The 24,335-nt window shown below is 46.3% G+C and overlaps 5 protein-coding genes across 5 annotated transcripts; 1 reads left to right on the top strand and 4 right to left on the bottom strand.

The window, feature by feature from the left end:
- Positions 1–2,361: 2,361 nt before the first annotated feature.
- On the bottom strand, positions 2,362–2,778 carry PtA15_5A769 (uncharacterized protein; the record flags this gene model as incomplete). Its single annotated transcript, XM_053169565.1, has 1 exon — positions 2,362–2,778. The coding sequence occupies one exon, from the start codon at positions 2,776–2,778 to the stop codon at positions 2,362–2,364; it is 417 nt and encodes a 138-aa protein (XP_053020750.1).
- Positions 2,779–3,786: 1,008 nt separating this feature from the next.
- On the bottom strand, positions 3,787–8,791 carry PtA15_5A768 (uncharacterized protein; the record flags this gene model as incomplete). The annotated part of the gene is made up of 5 exons (XM_053169564.1): positions 3,787–4,059; positions 4,124–4,244; positions 4,307–4,674; positions 8,299–8,352; positions 8,462–8,791. 5 exons carry the CDS (start codon positions 8,789–8,791, stop codon positions 3,787–3,789), a joined length of 1,146 nt encoding a protein of 381 aa, XP_053020749.1.
- A 1,592-nt stretch (positions 8,792–10,383) lies between these two features.
- On the bottom strand, positions 10,384–13,569 carry PtA15_5A767 (uncharacterized protein; the record flags this gene model as incomplete). The annotated part of the gene is made up of 7 exons (XM_053169563.1): positions 10,384–10,480; positions 10,579–10,813; positions 10,890–11,495; positions 11,584–11,630; positions 12,479–12,818; positions 12,894–13,004; positions 13,233–13,569. The coding sequence occupies 7 exons, from the start codon at positions 13,567–13,569 to the stop codon at positions 10,384–10,386; spliced, it is 1,773 nt and encodes a 590-aa protein (XP_053020748.1).
- Positions 13,570–15,509: 1,940 nt separating this feature from the next.
- On the bottom strand, positions 15,510–20,475 carry PtA15_5A766 (uncharacterized protein; the record flags this gene model as incomplete). The annotated part of the gene is made up of 11 exons (XM_053169562.1): positions 15,510–15,615; positions 15,717–15,805; positions 15,869–16,144; positions 16,233–16,405; positions 16,485–16,645; positions 16,726–16,786; positions 16,877–19,178; positions 19,256–19,444; positions 19,521–19,840; positions 19,930–20,023; positions 20,269–20,475. The coding sequence occupies 11 exons, from the start codon at positions 20,473–20,475 to the stop codon at positions 15,510–15,512; spliced, it is 3,978 nt and encodes a 1,325-aa protein (XP_053020747.1).
- Positions 20,476–21,703: 1,228 nt separating this feature from the next.
- PtA15_5A765 (uncharacterized protein) lies at positions 21,704–23,509 on the top strand (the record flags this gene model as incomplete). Its single annotated transcript, XM_053169561.1, has 6 exons — positions 21,704–21,806; positions 21,909–22,100; positions 22,183–22,218; positions 22,292–22,565; positions 22,679–23,211; positions 23,301–23,509. The coding sequence occupies 6 exons, from the start codon at positions 21,704–21,706 to the stop codon at positions 23,507–23,509; spliced, it is 1,347 nt and encodes a 448-aa protein (XP_053020746.1).
- Between the last annotated feature and the right edge of the window lie 826 nt (positions 23,510–24,335).

The raw sequence follows: 24,335 nt of genomic DNA, 5'->3' as shown, positions 1-24,335 counted from the left end.
TTATTTCCTCTGGTTGCTGCACTTGAGTGAGCACAATCCACATGAAGATTCCACATGTGGATTATCCTTGAGCAGGAATACCAGAAAGACACAACCTCCATGTCAGACCAGTAACTAGGCTATGAAAGATCTGGGACCTTTGCGCAAAAGAAGGTTCTGCAGAATATTTACAGATTATATACTAAGCCTGCCTTCCTTGCCCAACAAACAACTGGTGCTTTTATCTTCAAATCTCAACTTATCCTTTTCCCTTTCAAATCAGTGCTTCTCCCAAACCCACCAACTCAAACTCTTCCCCCTTCTCTTTCTACTCTACTATCTTGTTGGTTCCAACAACTTGCTGCCTTTGAAAGGTAAGCTAAAGATTCTTTATACAAACCTTCCTTAGAAGGTTCAGGTACAACTCAGCTCTACCAGGCCCTCTTTCAGAGGGCCGCTTTATCATCTTGCCAAGCAGTCCAGTAAAGGAACCTTCAAAAATGCACAGAGGTCAATCAGAGGCCTGTCTATTGATTCATCAAAAAAATCTTGAAAAACTTGCTTCCTTCACCTGCAGTGCGCAAAGTATTTGGAAATGCGCTGTGGTGTGCTGTGCCTGTTGCAATGCCAAAAGCATGTATACAGAGACATTGGAACAGGACAGTTACATACATGTGGAACCCATTACAAGAGGATGAGATAATCTTACACAACAGTTACAACATGTACATACATACACCCTTTGGTAGCCACGGCGGATTGGACGGAAGAATGCACAACATGGATACAAGGACAAGGGAGGAGGAAGGAAGGAGGACCAGAGAGAGGCTTTGACCCCAAATCCTGGAAAGGAGGAGTATTCTAGTTGGGTGCAGAGTGCATGGAAGGTGGCTTGGTTACATAGCAACACATCCTGAAGGATATGGAAGGTGGCTTGGGTACATAGCAACGCATGACATCAGGCAGTGCAATATATGCAGGCAGATAAGGTGTACAAATAGTGTCACTGCAGCATAATTCCCTCATTGTTTGTGTGGCTGTGCAGTACAGGTGTACATATGCTGTGCAACTGAGATTCCCTGCAGCTAAATTCCCTCAAACACATTCCCCTGGAGCTAAAATCCCTCAGTCTTCAATATAAAAGGAGCTCTTCTCCCTGTGAGTCCACCCCCCGTGACCTCACCAAAGGAATCACGAGCATGTCACCAAACTGCCTCTGACCGAACTCTTAGACCTCACCGGCCTGCGCCCTCCTAGTCCAGCAGGGAAGTACTAACACTTCCCCTGGACTAGGTGAGCACCCAACCCTTCCTCCTTGTCCTTTCTCATTTCCTATTCTCTCCCCGTTGTATATAGAAGGGAAGTACTAACACTTCCCCTGGACTAGGTTGCAATTTATCCAGAGTTAGGTTCCAGAAGTGTCCCTCCAAGGTCTTGACCTTGTATTGCGCCCTCATTGATCCTCATAGCTCCTCACAATCAGTGAAGCTTGTTTGGAGAGCTTACACTCCCCCCCATGATTTCTCTTTTTTCCCCATCAGCCTACAGAGGTTTGGTCACAGTAGTAGTTTAGTAGTAGTAGTTTAGCAGTATTAGTTTTGAGTAGCGTAGAGTCAGTCAGTCAGTAGAGTGTTAGTGCAGTAGTAGAAGCAACAATCAACAACCAAACAACAAACAACCAAACAATAAACAACCAAACAACAAACAACCAAACAACAAACAACCAAACAACAAACAACCAACCAACCAACCAACAACCCATTCTTCTTATTAGCATATTAGTAGTAGTAGTAGAAGTAGTAGTACAAATTATAACATCAACAAAATTAGATGAACTTCACCATAACCAACCACGTTATCCTTAGTTATAACTGGTCGGAAAACACATTGAATTAGATATTTAGGTCTGATAGAGATTACTATATAAAAGTAAGAGCTATCTTGGAATCTGCCACATTTTTCTTAAATATTGATTACAAGACTCCTACAGCACGCAAAGAGCTTTTTGCAGTGTGCAAAATAACTCCAGTTATACATCCAGGAAATCAAATTTCCAGCTCCCACACAATGTGTTGGAATGGGCATTCCAACTCCCAAGGATTTCCCTGACCAATGCTTGGTCCTGGAGACCCGGGCCAGATGCCAGAAACCTGGTCTCTCCAACATCCGCCACTCCAAGTTTTGGGAGTTGGGATCTCCATTTTCAGGGAGTTGATTTTTCAAGACCCTTCAAAAGAATTGCTCTACTTGCCGTGTTTGGCTGGTGAATATATGTACTTTTTCAGCTTGTTTGGACACCCTAATCACAAGATTTTCATATTTAACAGCACAAACTATTGGGGACAAGCTACATAGTTTCTCTGTGTATGTGACAACTGATCATTATATCCATTCATGGTAAGTATAAGTAGGCTTATGTGAGGCTGGAGCGGCTTGACGTTGGCTTGAGGATGATGGCGCAGCGGGGGGAGCAGGCAGTTGCAAGTAGTTGCCATTGTTGTCGAGAGGGTACCAATTGACATGCGAGCAATGGCGGTGCCTAGTATCGGCCGCGCCGGAGAACTTGACGCCATGGGGAGGGAGGCCGCATTCGCCGCTGCCGCAAGCCACGACCTTCCTGATAATCATGAAGGGACACGGTCCGTTGCTCGCTGGGTGCCCGCACAGCACTAGCTGCTGCCCAAAGTGGTGCGACTCGATGGCCGTGACGTCGCGGCAATGCGCGCAGCGCACGTAGGCGCCCCAGACGGCCGGCGCCAGGACGAATGCCGCCAGGAAAACCGCGGTGGTGAGTTTCATCTCGGCTGGTGTTTCAGTAGATCGAAGGAATGAATGGCTTGGATGCGGCTTGAACAGGGGTTGGCGGGTTCTGGTCGTAGTGGTGGGGAGAGCTGACGATGTTTCTAGTCCGTTGTGCTATCGAACGGAGGCTTGTGCTTCGCCTTTCCAGACCTACAGCAGGATCATCGACATCCCAGAGTGAGGATCTGAAAAATGGCCCAGGCGCTTCTTACCCAATCAGCGTCTGGTTTAGAACCCAGGCTCAATGGGTGTCGCGGCAGGCGAAAAATGGCAACGGTCGTTGGCTTTGGATGGATGGATTGGCCCTTTTCAAGTACGCGTAAAACGTGCGCATACTCGCTGGAGATTCGCGTGGACGGGATGGTTTTCTGCTGATCACACAGTTTACCGGGACCGTCTGGCGGTGAATGTTGCTGTGGGCAGAGGGACATCGGCGCGCCAGGTAACACAAGTCCCCTGGTGGGAGGCTCGCTGTGGCTGGCGGCGAGGCGGCGAAACTTCACACAAGTGCCTCCTCGGAGAGGCTTAGTCAAGCTCGGCGAGGCGGCGCCTCCCGCAGGAAAGCCCTCCGGGCGGGGTCCCCCGGACCCTCCGTTCGGGGGCTGAAGTCGGCGCCAAAGAAGCAGGCGGGTGTTTTTATGTGGCTCGGCGGGAGGAGCCCAGCCTCTGTCGTCCCTTCCAACTACTGGCTGATGGGGGCCTTTATCCCTGGAACCGGCCGTGCAGCTGTACCAAGCGCGTCTCTGTCTCCGGGGCAAAGCAGCAGGCACCTGGGCCCGCAGCACAACGAAGAGGACGGTGGAGGATAACGAGGGTGTGGTTGTGAAGGTATGATTATGTGGAGATGTATGTGGGTGTACAAGAATATACAGGGGGGTGTCTGGGCCCGCGTGTGTGTGGAGATAGCCGATCCGCAAGAAAGAGCACCGCTCGCGAGCGAGTGACAGAGTATGGACAGGGCATAGCGAGAGTGTATATAAACAGCGCGGGAAGGGTGGTATTAGTCTAGGTTTTGAGGTCCACGGCCAGTGGCGGGTCGGCGGCGGGCGGGGCGGGCAGGTGGGGGAGCCAGAGCGCCACCGGGTGGGGCTCGGCCGGGGAGCGGGCGGGCAGGAGCGCGTCGGGAAGGTCGTCGGCGAGGGAGGCGGGCGGGCTGGGCGGGGCGCGCAGGTTGAGGCTGGCGAAGCTGATGTATCCGCTTGCGTGGGAGCCGGGCGGGGGGCGGGCGGGGCCGGGCTCGTCTTCGTCTTCCTGTGCCAGCGACGGGGGCCCGGGCGTCTGTCGAGCGCAAACACTCGTCAGGGCTGGTGTGTGGGGGCGGCGGGAAGAGAGAGGGGCTTACGGGTGTCGCGTTGACGGGGGGCGCTGGGCGTGGACTGGGGCCGGGGCTGGGCGGGCAGGGATGGCGGGCCCTTCCGGCGCCGGACTGGCTGACGGCGCGAAGGACGCTGGAGAGCGTTTCTCTGTGGCCACGCGAGCGGGGTCAGCGGGGGTGTGTGTGGGGAGAGAGGGGGGGCGGACGGACCTGCGGGAGCGGGCGGGGTCGTGCTCGACCATGCGGCCGGCGACGGTGAGCCCGGAGGCGCCGGTGACGGCGGAGGCGGGTGTGGGCGATGTGGGCAGCCGGGAGAGCGGGGGCGGGGGGGAGGTGGTGAGGGTGCGTTTGGAGGGCGCGGGGCGGACGGCGGTTGCGGAGCGTTGGGGCGCCGGGCGGAGGGGCTTGCCGGGCAGACTGTGGGCGCGGGCGAGGGTGGAGGGCAGCAGGGGCAGGGTGTGTGGGGCGGAGGCGGGCGCAGGCCGGCGGAGGAGGCTCGGGTGTCTGTGGGGCGCGGGCGGCTCGGCGCTGAAGCGGTCGGTGGGCACGGATGCGCGGTGGAGGCTGGCGTTCTGGCGCTGGTACTTCCGGCGGTGGTGGGTGTCCGGGGTGGTTGAGTGGGGCCGCTGGGGGAAGTGGTGGTGTGGGTGGGGGTGGTGCTGGAGGGTGGCCATGCTGGGCGTGGTGGGGTTGTCGGTGGGGTGGTGAGCGGGCTATATGTATGCGGGGCTGGCCCCCGGCAGAAGCATATCCTGCGCAAGCATACCCTGGCTTACCACGCCCTCAAGCCCTCCCCGGATCAGCCAAGCCCGCGCGCCGTGCCCCGGCCGGACTTGCCCACTCTCCCCTCTGGGCTGGGAAAGCCTTACAATATAATATCGGGGCTAGACCATCAACCCGACTCGACAATCAGGGCGCAGATCACTCCAGCCCTCGATATCTGCCAGACAAGCTCTTCCCATCAGCCATCACCAGACATGAACCCTCAGCACAACACGCCCTCGACCCTGCCTGTGCAGCTGCCCTTCATCTATCGTCATCCTATCTACCCTTGCAACCATAATAATCAGCCTTCGCGAAGAAAGGGTGTGTACGGGCAGCGCCAAACTTCCGTCAGTTCCTCCTGGAGCCTCCAAAGAACCGGCTGGCCACGCCAAATTAGCTTATCCCTCTGTTATTAAGAGGACTCACTTAACTCGGATTCCGAAAGCAGTCATCAAAGCCATCGCCTGCAGCTTTGGCTCATCCTGAAGGCTTGGGGGGGGGAGCCCGCCTTTGGAAGCAGTTTGCCATCCATAAAGCTTGCTGAAAGGGGCCCATGAAGCAGACAAAATCCGCAGCACATTTTTGACAACTTGCACCCCCCTATTGCAGTACATAGATGTGACACACTACTTGGCCTTACTTGTAATTAGCATGATGGAAAAAAAGGAACTGATTGAAACAAGTTGAATGGGTGTGATTTTTTTGTCCAGCTTTGTGCCAGACATAATAGGGGGGTTCACACAGGGCTGATTTTGAAATCAGCTGGTGAACCATGCGGAGGGCTCCTCATCCAGCTCAACACAAGAAGTATGCCGCAGCTGGCCCTGCATACCAAAGGCAGCCCAGCCAGGATGTTTGTTGGATGGAAATGCCACATGCAATTGTGTCAAGCTCCAGATACTTCCATGGCATTCCAGAAGACCTCTTCCTCAATCTGCCAGCTTCAACAAATCACTTGCTGGGCCCACCCATTATTCACTGAATGACAACACTCAAGATCAAAAGAAAAAAAAACATCAACTCAACAATCACTCAAGACTCAATCAGACACACATCACATCAACAACTACATAACACACTCAGGGGGAGATCAATAGGTACCTTGCAGATTGGATTTATTGCATGGCTGAGTCAAGCACTTATAGTTATTGTGTTTCTCAGTTTCTATATTAAGTTAAAATTACAGCAACATATTGTCTGCCCCAGCTTAACAAAGCCTCTTGAGTGGAGGGTGTGGGGGACCCCGCCCAAAGGGCTCTCCGCAGGAGAGACTTGTGAGTTATGTCTTGATTTAAGCAGGAGCAGAAAGGATCTGCTACACTAAAAATCCCAACCAATATAGAAAAACTGAATACACAGAGTTGTAGGTTCTGTTCTTGCAAGGAATTTGAGCCACTTATAATCTATCTTGTAGCCAGAAAAACAACTCCTGGAGTCCCAAACAAGTGGAGCCTCATTTGGAAGACTTGTGCATTTTTGATCTTTTGGAAAGGTCAACAGATTGGGATAGAAAAAATCTGAGTAGACTAAATTGTAGAGAAAGAAAAGTAGCACAGGGTACAGATAGGGCATATTGGTGGAGAGGCTGGGGGAGGAGCTATAAAAATTTTATAAACCTCTCAGCCAAATGAACTTTCTGCTCCCGCGTGAAATTTGAGATAATGCACAAGTCCCTCCCTGCGGGAGGGGCGGCTTTGCCGCCAGCCACAGCGCTCCCACCAGGGGGGACTTGTGTTAAGTTAGTTTTCTTCCTGTCTTTACATTTCATTTATTCATCTTCAGGTAAAAGTTGTTGCTCAAACTTATACTATCAATTGGTATATTATTCTTCTTCTTTATTGTGTTGATTGTTCAGTTATTACTACTACTGGTATATAAAAAGTGTTTGCAATAAATCTTTGATCTCTCCATCTTACAGTGTCCATGTTTACCTGCATATGTGAGAGTCCAATTGGACTGTTCATTAAAGGTCTTAGAGACAGGGGTGGCTCACTGGCACACAGGATTGGAGGAGGATCCACTTGTGTGTTTGAATTGCTAGCCCAGGACAATAGAAGCCTGAGTTCTCTCTCTAGGATAGGATATGTGCTCACCTGGCCCTGGCTCTCTCTGCTGAGCTAGGAGTGACACAGGGAGTCTGGGAGTATGAATCCGGGAAACACTTATCTAATCCCATGCTGTGATTCTTCTTGTGAACCCTCAAGAGGGGCTTCACAGCATACATACACACATCAGGATGCAAACACAATCCGCCAAGAAAGTCCCACCACAGCCAGGCCAACACCCCAAACCTTATTTATGTACATATGTGTGAATGATAATAAATAGAGCTTTCAGAAAGGCCTCTACCGTTGAGGCCTTGCTGAAGCCTGAACTAATTAGGGATCACTTATGCAGGAATCTTTTCAGGTTTATGAGTCAAACCCTCTGTGGAAATTCCTCAAAATGAGCCTTGTGTGAACCCCCCTAATGGAAACATTGCATTTGGGCATGGTAACTGTGTTTTTCTTATGTTACATCAAGCTGTGCCTTCTGCCTGAGAGAATCTGGAAATTTCTCAATCCTTTTTTGAGTGTCTGTCTCCAAATTTGATATTGTTTGATGAAGCTTTGGCAGAAACAAAGATGTGCACATGATGAGGGAGAACCTTTGGATGTTTTTGATGATTATTGAGGGCCTTGAGGGGGTGCTTGTAGTCTATCTATCAACTTCCAATGACATGGTTACAGGTATGAGATGGCTAGTAGAGAAAAAATATTCCTGAAAAAAGTATGATGCTACTGCTAATTAGTCAAAACTTTTGCAACCAACTTCTAATTATAATTGGACCCACACCCAAAAAAAAATCCAAAAACTCAAAACCCAAAGATGTCCAAAACTAGCTCTGATCCAACGTCTAATTTTCTTTTCAAGAATTAGACGGTGGAATTTTGAGGCACTCATTACCAGTTTCAGAGTAGTCATAATAATTCTTGCAGGAGACTAGTTTGTGTATAAGCTATGTGTTAACCACAGAGAATGAGAGGGGGCAGCATGATTTGGCTAACCCCTCGATTTGAGGCTCCTCCGAGGCAGGCCGCTAGGTTTCGGACCGCTGCAGCTTTGGTCGTTCGCTGCGAGACGGAGCATACGAGAGCATGTCAGAGAAAGAAAGAGATGATGGGTCAAAGGGCCCCCAGATAAATGGGTTCACGTACGGCATAGCCCGCAATATTGGGAACCTCCTCTCGTAAAGCATCTTTCAAAAGCCTCCGCAACTACTTTCCCCGCAAAAATCTCATTCGAATAGTCAACCGCCCTCATTTTGCATCCATTTTCTGTAAACTCGCAGGAAGCACAGCCTGCATTTAAGGTAGTAGAAGCCACCGATCTCGTTAACTTCGTCTCAACAGCTTATGTCGACCAAAGGTGAACCCACGATCATCACTGGTGCAGACCGATTCACAACTTGCACTGGTTTCCGCTTCGCTCGCCTTGTTACCGAGGTCGTCCTGATGAAAGCGGTTTGTTTTTGAAGTCGCAAGGATAGAGCAGAAAACCGTCAGTTTCTTATGCCCAACGGACGAATCACACCGGGGAGAAAATATAAAACGCATGTACATTGATGGAAGCTTGCAAGATCTGGGCAGCACTTTCAGTGACCCCGTAAGCACTGATACTAGTCGATAGAGCCTCAACGTAGCTAAAGCTCAGAGCAACACCAGGGCCTGTTGTCCGACATTGTAGACAGAGGTTGGCGTGTCCCGAAGCCACAGTGGGCGAAATCTGGCCCCATATGTTGATATCCAGGCCGCATTGTAAGTCGGCCGATGAGTCGAGCTGACGAGAAGCAGCTTGATTTCCGTAGGATGAGAGCGGGACGGCAGGCAATTCGAAAACAGAAACGCTGGGGAATAGACCTAAAAGGGTGACGACTTTGAAGGTCAGCATCGTGGTAATTGTGGTAGCTAGGTTGGAGCGTTTGAACTTGAGATGATTCTTCTGATGTTTGAATTGGATGTTTTATAAAAAGAGTCTATGTCTTGAAGGGCGGAAGCTCGGGAAATGGCCGAAGTGAATGAATGTAGTATTTCCTTGCAGATGGTCACTGGTAGTTTTTGAAAAAATTGGAGCAACTGAAATAGATTGCTTTGTTAGATGCTGAGAGAAACTAACTAGATACAAGTAAAGAGATTAAAACTTGTAGGCTAAATTTACCTGAAAGCAGAACAAGATGTTCTAGCTTAAGTGATAGGACTGTGGAATCTTGTAGTATTGAGCAGTTGCCTATATGGCCAATGCTACTTCAGCTTGTTGTCTGTCAACTATTGTGGAGCTTGTTAGCTCCTTCAATCTTGTGTCTGTTCTTCCCTACTTATGTCTCTGTTCTGGGACTTACGAGCAATTAGCTTGATCAGCTTAATCTCCTCAATTTGTCCTGTGCGTACGATAACGTCGCTGCGTGATTGCTTGTTGAGCTGTCTTTGATTTCCTTTAGGAGGTTGTCTTGGTTCTGGTTCTAGTCTTCCTTCTTCCTTGGCATTGACTGTTTTAGTTCTCGCTTCTGCATACGTAGAAGCGATACTTTCTCAGCTACGCTCTGGGTTAGGTTTTGGTTCTGGGACCGCGGAAGGGCTTACCATTCAACATGGCTGGGTCTGGGTTCTGGGGACCGCGGAAGGGCTTACCATTCAACACGGCTGGGTCTGGGTTCTGGGTACCGCGGAAGGGCTTCGCCATTCAACGCGACTGGGTCTGGGTTCTGGGGACCGCGGAAGGGCTTGCCTTTCAACGCAGCTGAGTCTAACCAAGCAGTGTCCATAATGGTTCCTGCTGGTGTCATTGGTCTGTATTCCTACAGTTTTTTGGCTCATTAAGTGCCAGCTCAGATGGAGTGACCGCCAGTTTTTTAACAGTGCCAAGTCCGACAAACACATTGGCTCGGTCTGGGCCAGTCCACCCGTAAAAGAAGATGGATTTGACTGGTTCATGACTAGGTCGTCAAGCACCCATTGGAATATTGGCAAGACCCGCGCCGGTGTTTGGGGCTCTGTGTGAACCCATTGAATCCGCCCAATGCTTTCGTTCAAGCCAAGTGTCTTTCACCAGCTCACTCAAACCTCCTAGGTTACCTATGACATACATGGCTGTGGAGCACTCTTGATATCAGCTGCTGTCCGAGTTACAAGTTCTACGTAGGCTACCATCCCTCAGAGATGGGCCTTGATAAACAAGGCTTGATGTCATCAATTGTTAAACAACTGGGGTGTAGAGCAAGTCTGTCTACTCAGGGAGATGTGTTAAGCGCCCGTAAATCACCCCCAGGAACTAATCGGGTTTGAAGACCCAAATGCGCAACTGGTTCAGATTGAATACATTTTGGAGACATGAAAAACTCGGAAGGGATATCTTCTTCTGCCTACATTCATATGATACACTACTTATACATGCTAGACAGGATGGATGCATAGAACCGGAAGAAGTTGAAGAACAGAAGAAATGTGATACATATATATTTACCAGAATGGGTAGGGCAAACAAGATCAGAATCTAGAAGCCGAGTCGGAAGGTCCCAGCGAAGGTAATCCCGGCACCAGGGTGGGTTCTTTTTTCGAGAAGAGGCTTGGGTCCTTATGCCAGCTGGGAAAGAAGCAGTGTCAGTCGCCCGGGTTGAACTAACCGCCTTGAGAGAAGAAATCACCAAGCAACAAATGGTATCATTGAAATGGAAGACTAACACCACGGTAGCTGAGAACAGCCTTCCCCTCATTTCATCATTCCCTCTCAGCCAGGTCTCGAGTCGACTTTGCGGGACGTGTTTCTCGTGGATCCTAGTATTCTCCGGTTCCCACTGACTTTCGGGGTCGTTCAACACTTCATACGTTTCGGGGAATTCTGTGGGCACAACCTCGCTGACATGCCAGGGTTTGGATTCGGTTATCATTCCGTTTGTTGGTCCAAATGTAGATCCAGCTAGTGTGAAGGAAATCATTTTCATCAGTATTTGTTTCCAAGGATCAGTTTATTAATAGTTTTCATTTCTCTTTACCTGGATTCGAGCGTTCAGCGAGATTTCTGGTGTCAGACCAAACCCCACCTTCTGACCGTTGTGAGTTTATGTGAAACTGAGTCCACCATTGCGGCGGATCATCCGTTTTTTTGTTTCTTTTGAACCGGTATCGCGGATCAAACCTCATCCGGGATGATCTGATCATAGGACGGAACACTATCAGTGCGAGCCACATAATGCCGAGGAAAAGCAGGGATAGTGCCAGGATTGAGATGGCGATAAGAATATCGCGTATGACAATCGTGCTCTGCTCCTTCCCATCGTCGAAGTCCGGCTTGATGTGATCTCCGGAAGAGGGTGTCGGCGGGATATCGGCGACCTGTGGTTTTGAATCGTAGAGCGAAGTTGAGGCGTTCGGGGGACTTATAACTGAATGGCCGTTGGAGGATTGTTTGGAAGTGTCTTTTGGGGACTGTGATGTGTTTGATTCATCTTCAACCGAATGTAATTCTACGGCTGTAAAAACTGGACTGCTATATTCTTTCAGATTTTGAGATTCCTGGTTTGTCTGGTGATAGTGTGACTGAAGACTCGAGGTTGGCTTTTTTGTCTCATCTTGAACTGCAGACTTGTTCTTGAATCCTCCTGTGGTAAATGATGAAAAGACGAAGGATGTTTAGCATGTTGAGCTAGAATTCGTACTTGAAAGCAATCTCCAGCTCTGACCGCTTACCTTCAGCCTTATCATGGGCTGTTCTACATTGGCCCGACCTTCTAGCACTGAATAGGATAAATATCAAAAGACAATGCAGCTGAGAGCATTGAACCATAGGCATCAATATTTAGGCTTGGGAGTTTCGAACCATGTGAGGGCTTTTCGGAGAGGAAGTTCGAGTCAGCTGTTTGTGAGGAGCGAGGGTGCTTGAGTGGAAAAACACGTTGGAAAGGAAATACAACCGGGACACAAATGCTACGGCACCAATCAGATGCCCAAGATAAGAAGAAGCCGAGTGGGCAAATTGAATTCGCCGGTCACAAAAGATCTCAACAAGGGATATGTGAATGTGTATCCAGGAAATCTCCAGACAGAAGGAGACAAATCCCTTGACTGGGCGCGGCGGAAGTACTCAAGGGTTTCCATAGGTTGACGCAGCTCCAGGGCCCTTCAACAAATTTTTGTTCTCAATGACGACCATCAAAAGGGAAGATTGGACCCAAAACTGCCTTGTGGTATGTAAAAAAGTATCGCAAGTTACGAAGCGCTCGGTGGGACCGGTCCGAAACCAAGACAAATGACACAGCTCAAGAGGTGGGACAAAACGGAATAAACACGAGCATGACAACCCAAGCTAGCGTGACAAACCAAAGAAATATGAGAAAAATCAAGAACTGTGACAAAACCGAGAAGTCTAGAGAAATGAAAAACTCAGAGAAAACACAACAGGACCAAAGGAAGGAAACATTGAGTGAGGCTGATTATCAAAACAAGGAAGCTTCCAGTGAGGGATAATGATTGATTTTTGCATTTTTGTTAGTTCTTCCACAACATCATTTGTAGTGTAGGATCAATTGGGAGAGTCTGGATCATTTATCTGTTTTCCAGTCGGGTGAGCCGCAGTTCATACCACATCTTCTTATACGACCTGAGTTCTCGAAAGGATTCAATCGTTTCTTCCATGTGGTGCTGAAAAAAATAGTCATCAATAGTTTCTACTTGGAGAATAGCAGAGACAGTCTTGGCATGCTCATCAACCATTCTGTCAACATGTTTTGAGAATTGATCCAGTTCAAACAAATTTGTTCTTGCATGACTTTTAACCTTGATTGTGCTTGCTGCCAAATCACCATCAGGGAATAAGTGGTGATTCTGAGATATGTAAGTCCTAAACTTGTCTACTTCTGTGATAAGCTGTTTGCTGAAGTTTAGCAGCTTGAGATCCTTGATCAAATCTTGGTCCACATCCATAACTGTTGAAAAAAATTGTGGATGGTATACTTGGAGGAATTCAAAAAACTGTGACAGAATGATTATTGTTAAACCACCTTGTTTTGTTAAATTCTTCTTTGATAATTTGAAGATTTTGAGTGCCTCTTGAATATCTGGCTGAATAGTTTCCAAAGCAGTGGTTCTTTCCTTGTAATAATTATCAGGTTCTATTGACAAAAATGAAGCACAAAAAGAGCCCATATTCATGTGGGATCTATCTGTTTCAAAATAAATTGGAAACAAATGTAAATATTCCTCAAATTTTTTGAAAAGAAGATAGTATGATAAATAATCCTTCTGTTCCTTTTGAAGAACTGATGAAAAGAAAGTGCATTTAAAAGAAAAAAACGGTCAGCATTAAGAAATTTCAACTGAGCTGAAATATCCACTCTTACCTCTGAATAAGTTTGTAAAATCTGACATATACCAGCGGTTGTATCCACCTTCTGTGACTGTGGGATACCAGAACTTCTCGTTATTACGTCCATATGGGTTGTGATACCAATCATGCAGTGATTTCATCTGGGATGCAGCATATTCCAGATTATTCTTGTCAAACAAAGACTGCAAATTTTCAACAGCAATCAACTCATGCTTATACATAAAGTTGATGGCTTTGAAATAAACTGTTCTGAACTCCCTCCGCAGATGTCCTCCAACCTCTATAATTGAATCCAATTCTTCACCCAAAACAAGCATCTTTTCCACCAGCTTGACAGTTGCTTGGCTCATTGGACATTGACAGTTATCTGCATGAGTTATTATTTCTTCAAGAACTGGTGTTGATTGCAGTTCATTGAAGTTGATTCTGATTGGTCTTGTATCCTTGCAATGAGTAGGGATATCTTGAAAATTTACTTTCCCAATAGGGTTGTGAAAGTGTTTTGAGACATCCTTGAAAAATTTGGGTAAAATTTTACGTATGGGATGGGTAACAACACTGATGCGGGGAAAATTGATCATTTGCTTGTTAATTTCAAATACTCTGTACTCTGAAGTGGAACTGGAATAGGTCATTTTTGGATGAGAATCATTAAATTTACTTACACTTCATCTTGGGGATTGTAGATATTTCTCAAAATATTCCCATGAACCAAAATTTCCAACGCAGGGAAATCTTTCCTTGAACTTGGCAGTTTAATGTTACCACCAGTCAGGACTGAAAGCCGATATTTGATGTGCACTAAAAGCAATTTGTCAACTTCTTCCAAGGCTTCAATTAGGTGACTTCCTTGACCATACTCGTCATAATTCCAGTTTATTTCTGGTGAATCTATTTTTATGGAATACAAGTCCTGCAGAAGTATTTCAATAAGAGCTGTTCAACAGCAGTCAGCAATTTCTTTCAATTGAGAAGAAGGAAAATTTCATACTTTTTCTTCCTTTTGGGGAGTTGTGATTTTTTACTTCTGAATATCAGAATTGAAAAAGATAATTATGAATTCTTAAGTTCACTTGAAATGTATTTAAGGGATCATATCCACTTACCATTTACTGCTAAATTACCTCCTTGTTCTCTGCCTTTTGGTATTGGCCCCAGCTGTGGAATTGTCTCTATGAATTGCAGAACATCATTTTCTTCTTTTGTATGGAAATCTGTGGTACTTGAACCACATTGGGAGTATTTATTGACACTTTCTTCCAAATTGCTTGAGTGGGCAGCCAATATAGAATTTGAGCCCGAATGGATTTCTTGACAGAGAAAACAAGGAGAAAATGGTAAAGCATGCATTCTGTTGATCAGAAGGAAACAGAAAAGTCTAATCTAGTCAAATGCATACCTGTGTTTGATGCTAAATTTTTTCCTTTTATTCCAAAGTTGGCTTCAAGCATACATTGTGTGATTGGTAACCAGTGCACAGCAAGTGATAGTATGAGTATATTGTGCATTATTTGAGAGCAGCAGCTGGTAAGAAAATCCAGAATGAAATAACAAGAAAAAATGGAGCTTGGGTATGCTTCTTGTAGTGGGAAGGCTGGTCAAGATATATGGGAAATTAATACAGATAATCACGAAGTGTGCCACTGTAGCTTGCCTGAAGACCCTGACACCCTCATGACAATATGTAGAGGAAAAGAATACAGATAATCACACAAATTTCCCGTCATGAAACATGTATTGATGTCTTGTATTTTTGAAAGATCATGGTACACACAAGTCTGTCATGATTTGTGACATGACTGTAACTGTATGAAATGTTTTTACAAGTATGTTGAATTACAGTCTCAACAACTAAATTTATGCGGGGAAATGTACTTTGGATTATGACTGGAGGACTTCCCGTGCCACCTGGGACCCTCGCAGATGTAGGTTTAGACCCGAAAGGTCTAGATTTTCACAGGGAAATTAGCTTTCTGGGCTCTAGATCACTTCTGAGAGGCCCGCAGCTCGCGACGGGAAGTCATCTACTAAAAACAGCGCGATATTGGTAGTTATTGAAGCTCTTTAAATAGGCTTTACATTGTCCTCGTCAAATAGTTTATGCTGGTCCAGACCACTAACAGGAACAATTTGAATTGTAGATTTGATGTTATAGAAAATCGTAGTTGGCAAACACTATCAAACAGTCATCGCTACAGTGCGATCTGGAAGTAAGGAAGAATGAGGCAGAGAGAAACGATTGTCTATGCAGAATTGGACAGTTGTACATCAGTTAACGAAGAAGCCCTTTTCAAAGCACCTTAAACAGTTCAGATTTTTGAAAGTCCCACTCAGGGTCAAGCTCGACGAAGAGGTGGTCGATGAGTCTACGAGCAGTTGGTCGCGAAGAGGGCTGACTAACCAATTCGAAGTCGAAGGAGATTCATGTGAATAGACACAGAGGTTATTAGCAAGGAAGGAAGCGAAAAGACGGCCAAACTGGGAGTGAATTGCTTACATCTCCAGGCATTTTTTCAAGAAGTGGCTTTGAAACTTGCAGGTTTGGAGCTCCTGAGGGATTTCCGGTGTACGTCTCTCGATGCCGACCTTGAAGAAAAATCTCTGGAGTGAGAAAGGAAGCACACTCATTTGAACCACAAGAAGACATACCTTGTAAATGATTTGCAGACAGCCTAAGCCATGCCAGGCTCGCGATCCACAAAGCATTTCCAAAACAAGACAGCCCAAGGACCAGATGTCAGCCTTGGCGCTATAGCGGCAGCCCATCTTCTGATCGAAGACCTCCGGAGCCATGGAAAATACGGTGCCTTGCATGGGCGTGTACTGGGAGGTCTGATAGGCCTCGTGCGACCGTTTCGAGATCCCGAAGTCCGAGATCTTGCATCTCCCCATCAAGTCCACCAACACGTTGTCAGCTTTGAGGTCCTTTGCCGGAATATGTTTAAGTTTTGCACGATCAGTCTTTCAATCGGAAGCTCGATATGGTCCGAATGAGCTCAGTTTGATGTCTTACTCGGTGCATAATGTTGCAACTGTGGAGATATGCAAGTCCCTCCAGAATTTGCTTCGTAAACGACTTGACCACATCCCGTTCTAATTTCCCATGTTTACCGACACAGCTTCCAATCGATCCGCCCTCGACATATTCAAGAAATATATTGCAATGCTCCGGAGTGTCTTCGAATCCTGTGTCACAGTGAAATCTGGCATCAGCAAAAAATCATCATTTTGCTATGTTTTCTTTATTTTAAAAAGGGGTTCAGACCTAAATATTGGACGATACTGGGGTGTTCCAAATCCTTCAAGAAACGTATCTCTAACTTGATTGATTCTAAGGCTGGTTTAACGGACGGTCTGTTGGAGTTCCGGTCTCCGGTTTTGACTTGCTTCACAGCCATCATTGCCTGGTTAGTAAGATTAAGAGCCCTGTGATGTTGAAATGTTCAGATTCAAAATCTGATGAGATGATAATCCAATGCCAATGATTACATAAAAGAGTAACTCACAAGTAAACCCTTCCGAAGCTTCCACTTCCTATCAGCTTCCCCTTGACCCATTTCTGAGACGCTTGATATCAGAAAGCAATAGAACCGCAGACAATCTGAGCAACTGGCGAGTCGAAAAAGTAAAACACCACAAAGAAGAAGCAGTCCTTACCAAAGGGACTTTCTTGACCGGAAGGATCGGGAGCGACTTCTGCCTGGCTCCCGGGTAAGATTTCCTCTGTCTTGAACCCCCACAATTTGATGCTGTTTCGGGGAGAAGAGTATAGAGGGACCTCATTGGATCCAACTGGGGATTCCGGCAGATGAGTGGCTCGTGGAGAGTCCACCGTTGCAAGGCTGGGTGCAAGGCTGGGTTGATGGCGTCTCTGTTTTCGTGAGCTCACAGTCGATCTGATGGACAGAACCCTCGAGACACGTTGTGAGGAAGATTGTTTTTGGCATTGATGGCTATTTTGCGGATGCTTCAAGATGCGGACGATCGGCTGGTCGATGTTGTGGTTTGGGAAGGACGTCTCTAGGTGGTCGCACACTTTCTCAATGTTTGGTCGTGTGGCCCAGCAACGTCGATCCGCAAAAATGTTCTCTTCGGATCGAGCCTTCCTCACGGTCTGTTCAGGTTCCTCTGGTTCGGATTCTGTGGGAGGTTGCTTGGTCCGTTGATCGTGACCGGCGCTATCGTACGGTGGGAGGTGGGCCTCATGCGCACCATAGTCCCTTTCTATTACTGTGCCACTCTTCATTGGGACCTGGAAGCCATCCGAAACCAGGTCGTCTTCTGATCCGGCTTCGAAATATGGAAAACCATCACCGTCCTCCTTAACATTGCCAATGACCTCGGTGGGGCAATCTGGAGTGGAATCAAGGGAAGGATGATTTAATTGGCTATCTGAAGGCCGGATTTCTGGAGTCGTTGCGCTGGGATTCTCGAGAAGAGATTCATCACTCAGATCTTCAGCTGATGACGAAGGCGTAATGGTGTTCACTTCGGTGCGGGGGCTGAAAAATGTATCTTCGATAGCATCATCAAGTTTGGAGCTGAATGCGTCTGCAAGAAGCTCATCCAACCACGTCACGTTGCTGTTCGGATCAGGCTCCGACGTCTCGGAGCGATCAGTTTGGCTGGTGTTTGAATCTTCAGCTTGACCATTTTCCTGGAGGGGCGGGAAATCACTCAATGGGCAGGTTGAGAAGGACTCTTTGCCATCGCTCAAGTTACCTTCCTCTTCCTCGTACTCTCCGGATGAAGGACCGCCAAGATTTGATTGACTGCTATCCGTTGAGGTCTGTTTGCTTGACGACAATTCTAAATCAGGAGGAGCAGGAGAAGAGCGGATCGAATGGTCGACTTCAATCGGTTCACTCCTCTCCATTGGCGCTGATGATTTATCCGACCCCATGTCGGATCTGCATTGAGTTTGGCATGCCACCTTGCTCGAACTCTTGTTTTGATTGTCGAGGGCTGCATGGGTCGCAGGAAACAGCTGTAAAGCAGACTGGGAACCAGGCTTTCTCGGATAAAGTGGTTGCAAAATACGGTCAGAAGATGATTCGGAAAGGTGAGATGAGTCTGGCCGCTGAGAATGACCAGGTGACAAGCTACCGGCATACTGAAAGGGACTTTCCGGGCCGTTCTCGTTGACCGAGTAATCCAACGACCCAAAGGGCGGACTGTGCCAAGGGAGCCACCGACTAGAGCCTTGTTGGGAAGAGAAGGCTCCTCGATCACCTCCAGGCGAAGATTCCAGCTCAGATATTCTGATCGGGGGTGTGACCGGATAGTTGCGGATAGAAGGGACATGCTCGGCGTGGATGAAGCTCACTCTTCGGCCGATGTCCCCTCGCGGAGGCGCATCCCTTGGGCTTTGGACTTCATCCGTGCATGCTGGATCCGGATGTGGCTGTTCGGCGAGATCGGCGTGGATTTCCTCCAACCCGTGCGGCTGGGGCGCGGATGACAGCCCGGAGAGGGGGTGCTCGGGACTAAAGACTTGGGAGGCCGACGGTATAGTCTCCTCATATTCAGGCGGACAGTCAGTCGAGTTGAGTAGGCCTCCGAGATGACTGGACATGAGCTCGGGGTTGGAGCTTGAAGGAAGGATGATGAACATCAACACTTTCTCGCGATCTGCCGCTAACCCTGCAAGACATTCTTGCCACATCTCCAGTGGATCGAGGGCGTGGCCCACTGGCTGAACTCCGCTCACGCGAAAGATACTCCAACTGGATCGTTCCTGTTGCGGGATTTCATACCGTGCAAAGATCTTGTCGACTATGGAAGCGGCAAGGATGCCTTCGGGAAGGCTGATAAAGTAAAATAGATCGAAGTTCTTAGTGATCAAGATTCTGAATGATTCCGGCAGCCCGTGTTGATGGCCTGACTCGGTAGCTGATCTTGCTCTTGATGAACCGAATTCCGTCGTAATCCTGAGGTTCGTTGGGCGGTCGTGGTCGATCTTTGCGGGAAGAACACATTTTAGGGATTCAGGACTTCTGAGCTCCACACCTTCCGCAATTGACTACAAAAACTCACCGGGTTATGAGGTTGATTAAACACATCTTGTTCGACATCAGGCCCTCTTGAGGCACGTTGGAATGCCCACTCCGCCGGGCCTCGTTGCACGATCGTGGAATCCATGGTGGAGACCGTCTTCCGATGCGAGACCTGGGGCACAACCAAGACTGGCGTATTGCTGGTGGCGTACCGAAAGGCCGTCGGGTGCTTTCTCATACCAACAGAAGGCACCAAGATCAGCGACATCGACGGAAGAGTGGTGTTGCATGAAGGGCTCTCTCACTTGGACCATCACGCGACTTTGCTCGGCTACCACTTGGTTCCGAGGGCCCACGCAGCCGTAATAGAGCGCCGGTGTCCTGATGAGCTGGCTCGAATACCGGCTATTGGGGCAGCTTGAAGTGCTTAAGGAGTCTGCAGAATGCCTCTGTAGCCTTTGCATCGGAGGGTAGGACTCATACTTTGGACCAGCACTTGACGAAGCCATGTTAGCTGGTGTCCTCAGAGCCATCCATCTGCTCTCGCTCGCTGCTTGTGCTCTGTCTCCGAACGACATCACGATTCTTGGGGTAATACACTTCTCCTCGGGAAATAGTCGGTTGTCTGGCGAGGTAATAATGTCCTTGGCAAGAAAGAACTATTAAGAGATGAAGTACGTTGGAACAGCGCTGACCAAAGGCCACAGGACTGACTGTCTTTTAATAGCTTCGGACGAGCACGAAGAAGAAGCGCCGGAAGATTCAGCAGGATACCGCCATCCGGCAATCCGGCTGGGTTGTTGGTACACTGCTTGGACAGCAAAACTTTCGTATACAAAGTTGAAAATTAGTTCAGAGGAAAGCTTGTCGCACGTAATTAACATGCAGCTGAGGTTGAACCTATTTACTTATCTCCTCAGGAGCCAAAATATGGTGCGCGTTGGAGAAAGACTATATAGAGGAGTTGAGTCAACTCAGGCAGGCCCGTATTGGTACCCAGGAAACTTGCCCATCCACCAGACCACCACTTGCCTTGACAAGCAACCACTCCACCGTCCCGGACACGGCGGATCGCTGATAGGGTTTGGACTCTACATTAGGTGCAGCATGGGACGCCGCCATGGCAGTGAAGGGTGGAAGATATTGGATCAACAGAACAAATAATTCGCCCTGTTTGCGCATTCCGAACTCCAGCACACCGCAAACTGCTGGTCTCCAGCTCTGTTGTGCGCCGGACAGTTTGGAGCGACCGACTAGCATAGTTCGGCAGTCGGGGCACGCAAGCTTCGAGGCCACCGGACCAAGCCGACGCGTTTGTACATAGCACTCCCAAGCCAAATCCGGATGCTGCACCCAGCAGAGACCCAGCGGTTATCCGTCTGCAACGCTTGGTTTGCATAAATACAATGTTTTCACAGCATCCTTCAACACCTTCAATCAGCTTCGACCTGCTTCAACATCAACATAGCACTGAACTGATATGCTGAAGTCTGAGAGAGCATATAAATTTATGCACAGGGTCTCACTGGGCAGTCGCAGATATCCAAAGCGCCCATCAAGTCCAAACTTCACACACCTTCTTTTCAGATAAGGTCCATATATAACCAGGGCACTGTCAAAATCTTTGAGGAATCGGCTGGGTGACTGGATGACTTCCCGTCATCATTTAGAGAGCTCTAGATGCCTCTCTAAATCCTAAATTAAGACACCTATCAAAAACTCAACCAGTGCACATGAAAGTAATGAACTGTAGGACTAGGAAAACATTTCCCTTTTTGTCAAAAATTAAGGATTTGGGTGTGTAAATTGAGATCTGGGAGGCTCCCAGACTCAACGGGAAGTCCTCCACTTCCCAGCCTATTTTCATCTGGGACACTCGTAGATGTTGATGGAGACGGATATGTATCCATGGGCTAACAAGTGGAGAAAAGAATTGGCCAGAGCTAGCACTTGGCTCATAAGCTTTTGTAATATAATGAAAGCTGCAGCAGTCAGAGCATCTCCAATGGTCCGGGAATGGATTGGCTTGCGTTTAGCAGCCTGCAAAGGACCTGCTACATAGTCATAACACTGATATAAGTCATCCGGCTGCTGGTGCGCAGATGATGAAGCAAAAATTAGACTCTGGCCACAGATGGGTTATACACTCAAATATGTTAAGAGGGGTTGACCATACATGTACTTAGCCAACTGAAACAATCCTGTTTGGTATGACACCATGTGACAGATTGATAAACTGGAATCAGCTGGGTTATTGTGTTTTGCCAGAGCCTAGAGTGGGAAGAAAAATGATGACAATGATTAGTTGGTATCAAGGCTCTCAGACAAGTCACATCAAACCATTTTTTTGATTATCTGTATCTAATTCTTATATTTCTAGACCAGCCATTTGAAAACAACAAGCAGACACAAAATCCTGCTTCTTTTTTCATTAAAATATAAAATCAAATTCATTTTGGATTATCTTACCAGCTTCTCCTCTCAGAAAATGCAAAAATTACTATTTTTTGGTTTGTACTTCTTGCCAGGAACACAATGTATGATGGAAAAGTTTCTTGGAACAAAAGGAATGAATATTGCATCAAACCAAGGTATGAATGAAAATATTTCATCCAATTAGCCCTATCTGTTTCCTTCTGATCAAGGAGGCTCATATTCTGCTGTTTTTTACTGTTTACTTTTTATCCATCCAGAATCAAGAGCTACATTGGCTACCCACTCAGGAGAATTGCAAAACATAATGGAATCAAGATCTGAATTTGTTCAAAGTACCACACATGTCCATAGCAAAGAAGAAAAAGAGTTTCTTGAATTCATAGAGAACATTCCACAGCTGAGGTTGAGTTCCCAGGTGGGAGAACAAGGAGGTAATTTGGCAATAAATCGTGAGTGGAGGTGTCAAAATAATATCAATTGCCAAAAAACTTACAAAAGAGTTGATGAAAATCTCTGCATTTGGTTGTTCAGAAGTAGCAGATCCAAACTCATCAAAAGGAAGAAAAAGTAGGTCTTTATTTGATTTTTCTCAAATGAATTAACTGGCCAAAGATCTATATTGCTGACAAGTACTGGACAGCTCTCATAAAACTCCTTCTACAGGACTTGAATTCTTTGAGCATAGATTCAAAAGAGCTAGGATGGATTGTGGTTGGGGTTGATGACAACATTCCACTTTTGGAAGCCTTGGAAGAAGTTGACAAATTACTTTTAGCTCACATAAAACATCGTCTTTCAGTTTTAACTCTTTCAGGTAAAATGGAAATTCCAAGCTCAAAGACAAAATTCCCTGCTTTGAGAATGTTGGACCATGGAAATATTTTGAGGAATATCTACTTTCCACAAAATAAAGTGTAAGATGTTTATTTTTACATGAATCTCATCTACACATCACATGATTGATTCCAATTTGGTAGGATGGAGCCTCTGCAACTCACCAGAAAAATCTTTATTTTTATCCTATCAGTGCTGTTCCCACAGGTCAAATGGTCAAAAAGGTTTTCAAGGTTTTTTCAAGAGGCTCTCCCAAAATATGTGGAAGGATGAACTTTGAAGATGTTTTACCTCATTGCAAGAGTACCAAACTACTCACAAATAAAATGCATAAATTTCAATCACCACCATTTCTTGAAGAAATAATGACTCATAAGGACAATTGCCAATGTCCAATGAGACAGGCAAGCATGGGGTTGGCAAGAAAGATGCTCACTATGGATGAAAAATTGAATTCAATTAAAGATCCTGAAGAAAAAATAAGGTTCAAGATGGTTTATTTCAAAGCCCTCAATTTCATGTACAGGCATGAGTTGATTTCTGTTCAAAATGTGCAGTCTTTGTTTGAACAAAAAAATCTAGAATATGCTGCATCACACATGACATCACTGAATAACATGAATCACATCAAAAGTAGCTATAATGCAGGTAAATTCTGGTATCCCACGGTCACAGAGGGTGTCTACAACTGCTGGTATACATCAGATTTTATGAATTTTTTCACAGGTAAGGGAAAATATTCAACACTGCAGCTCAGTTGAAATTAAATAATGCTGAAAATTTGTCCTTTTTTCAAATTCTATTTTTCTCAAAAGTTCTTCAGAAGGAGCAGAAGGACTATTTCTCATACTATCTAATTTTTCTCAAAGCCAGGAACTACTTATATAGGCTTCCAGAAGACTTTGAAAAAGGTAGATTCCAAATTAGTGTGAATTCTTTTTTCTCCTCATTTTTGTCAATGAACCCTGATCAATACTACAAGGAAAGAAAAAACTTGTTAGAAAATTTACAGCCAAAAATCTAAGAAACAGTTCAGCTCTTCAAATTATTAAAAAATGATGTCTCAGGCCAGGGAAATGGTTTGGCAATCATTCTTTTATCACAGTTTTTTGAATTCCTTCATGTATATCATCCAACAATCTTTCCAAAAGAAGAACAAGACCCAGATTTGATTCAGAGCCTCAAGTTGTTACAATTGAGCAAAAACCTTATTAGAGAAGCAGACAAGTTTTTTACTTATGTAGAGCACACTTATCATACAACCCCCAATGGCACATTTGTACTAGACAGCAAAATCAACCTAGTAAGGCATGCAAGAAAAAAATTGGAAGGAATGGATAAATTTTCAAAGCACATTGAAAGACTGATAGCTGAGCATTCCAAGGCTGTATGTTTTATTCTGAAGGTTCAATCCATTGATGAATATTTCTTTCAACCTTATGTGGAAGAGAACATCAAATTCATAGGAGAAATAATATCAATCAAGAAGGAAATATATGAATATGAGCTTCAACTACATAAAAAGATGTAACCAATCTGCACTCTCTGATCAATCAATAGCTTCAAGCAAAGTTTTGGCAGAAATGCAAAAATTCCAAGTTGTGATTATCTCCAATTGCCTGATTAATTGCTTTTAGAACCTATATCCACTGGCACAGGTCTTGTTGTTCCTTTCATTTTTCCCTGCTTTTGTCATGTTTCTTTTTTTTTGTTGCACTTCTTGGGATTATGTCATGTTTCTTTGGTTTTACATGCTTTTTAAATGTTCTTGTCATTCTTCTTGGTACTCTTTGTTCATCTTTCTTATGGCCATTCATTCTTCTTGTTTTTTGTCATATTTTTGGGTTCCT

This window comes from Puccinia triticina, chromosome 5A (assembly GCF_026914185.1).
Source record: "Puccinia triticina chromosome 5A, complete sequence".
Lineage (NCBI taxonomy): Eukaryota > Fungi > Basidiomycota > Pucciniomycetes > Pucciniales > Pucciniaceae > Puccinia > Puccinia triticina.
Note: the sequence above shows the minus strand (reverse complement) of the source record. Positions and strands in the feature narration are given on the sequence as shown.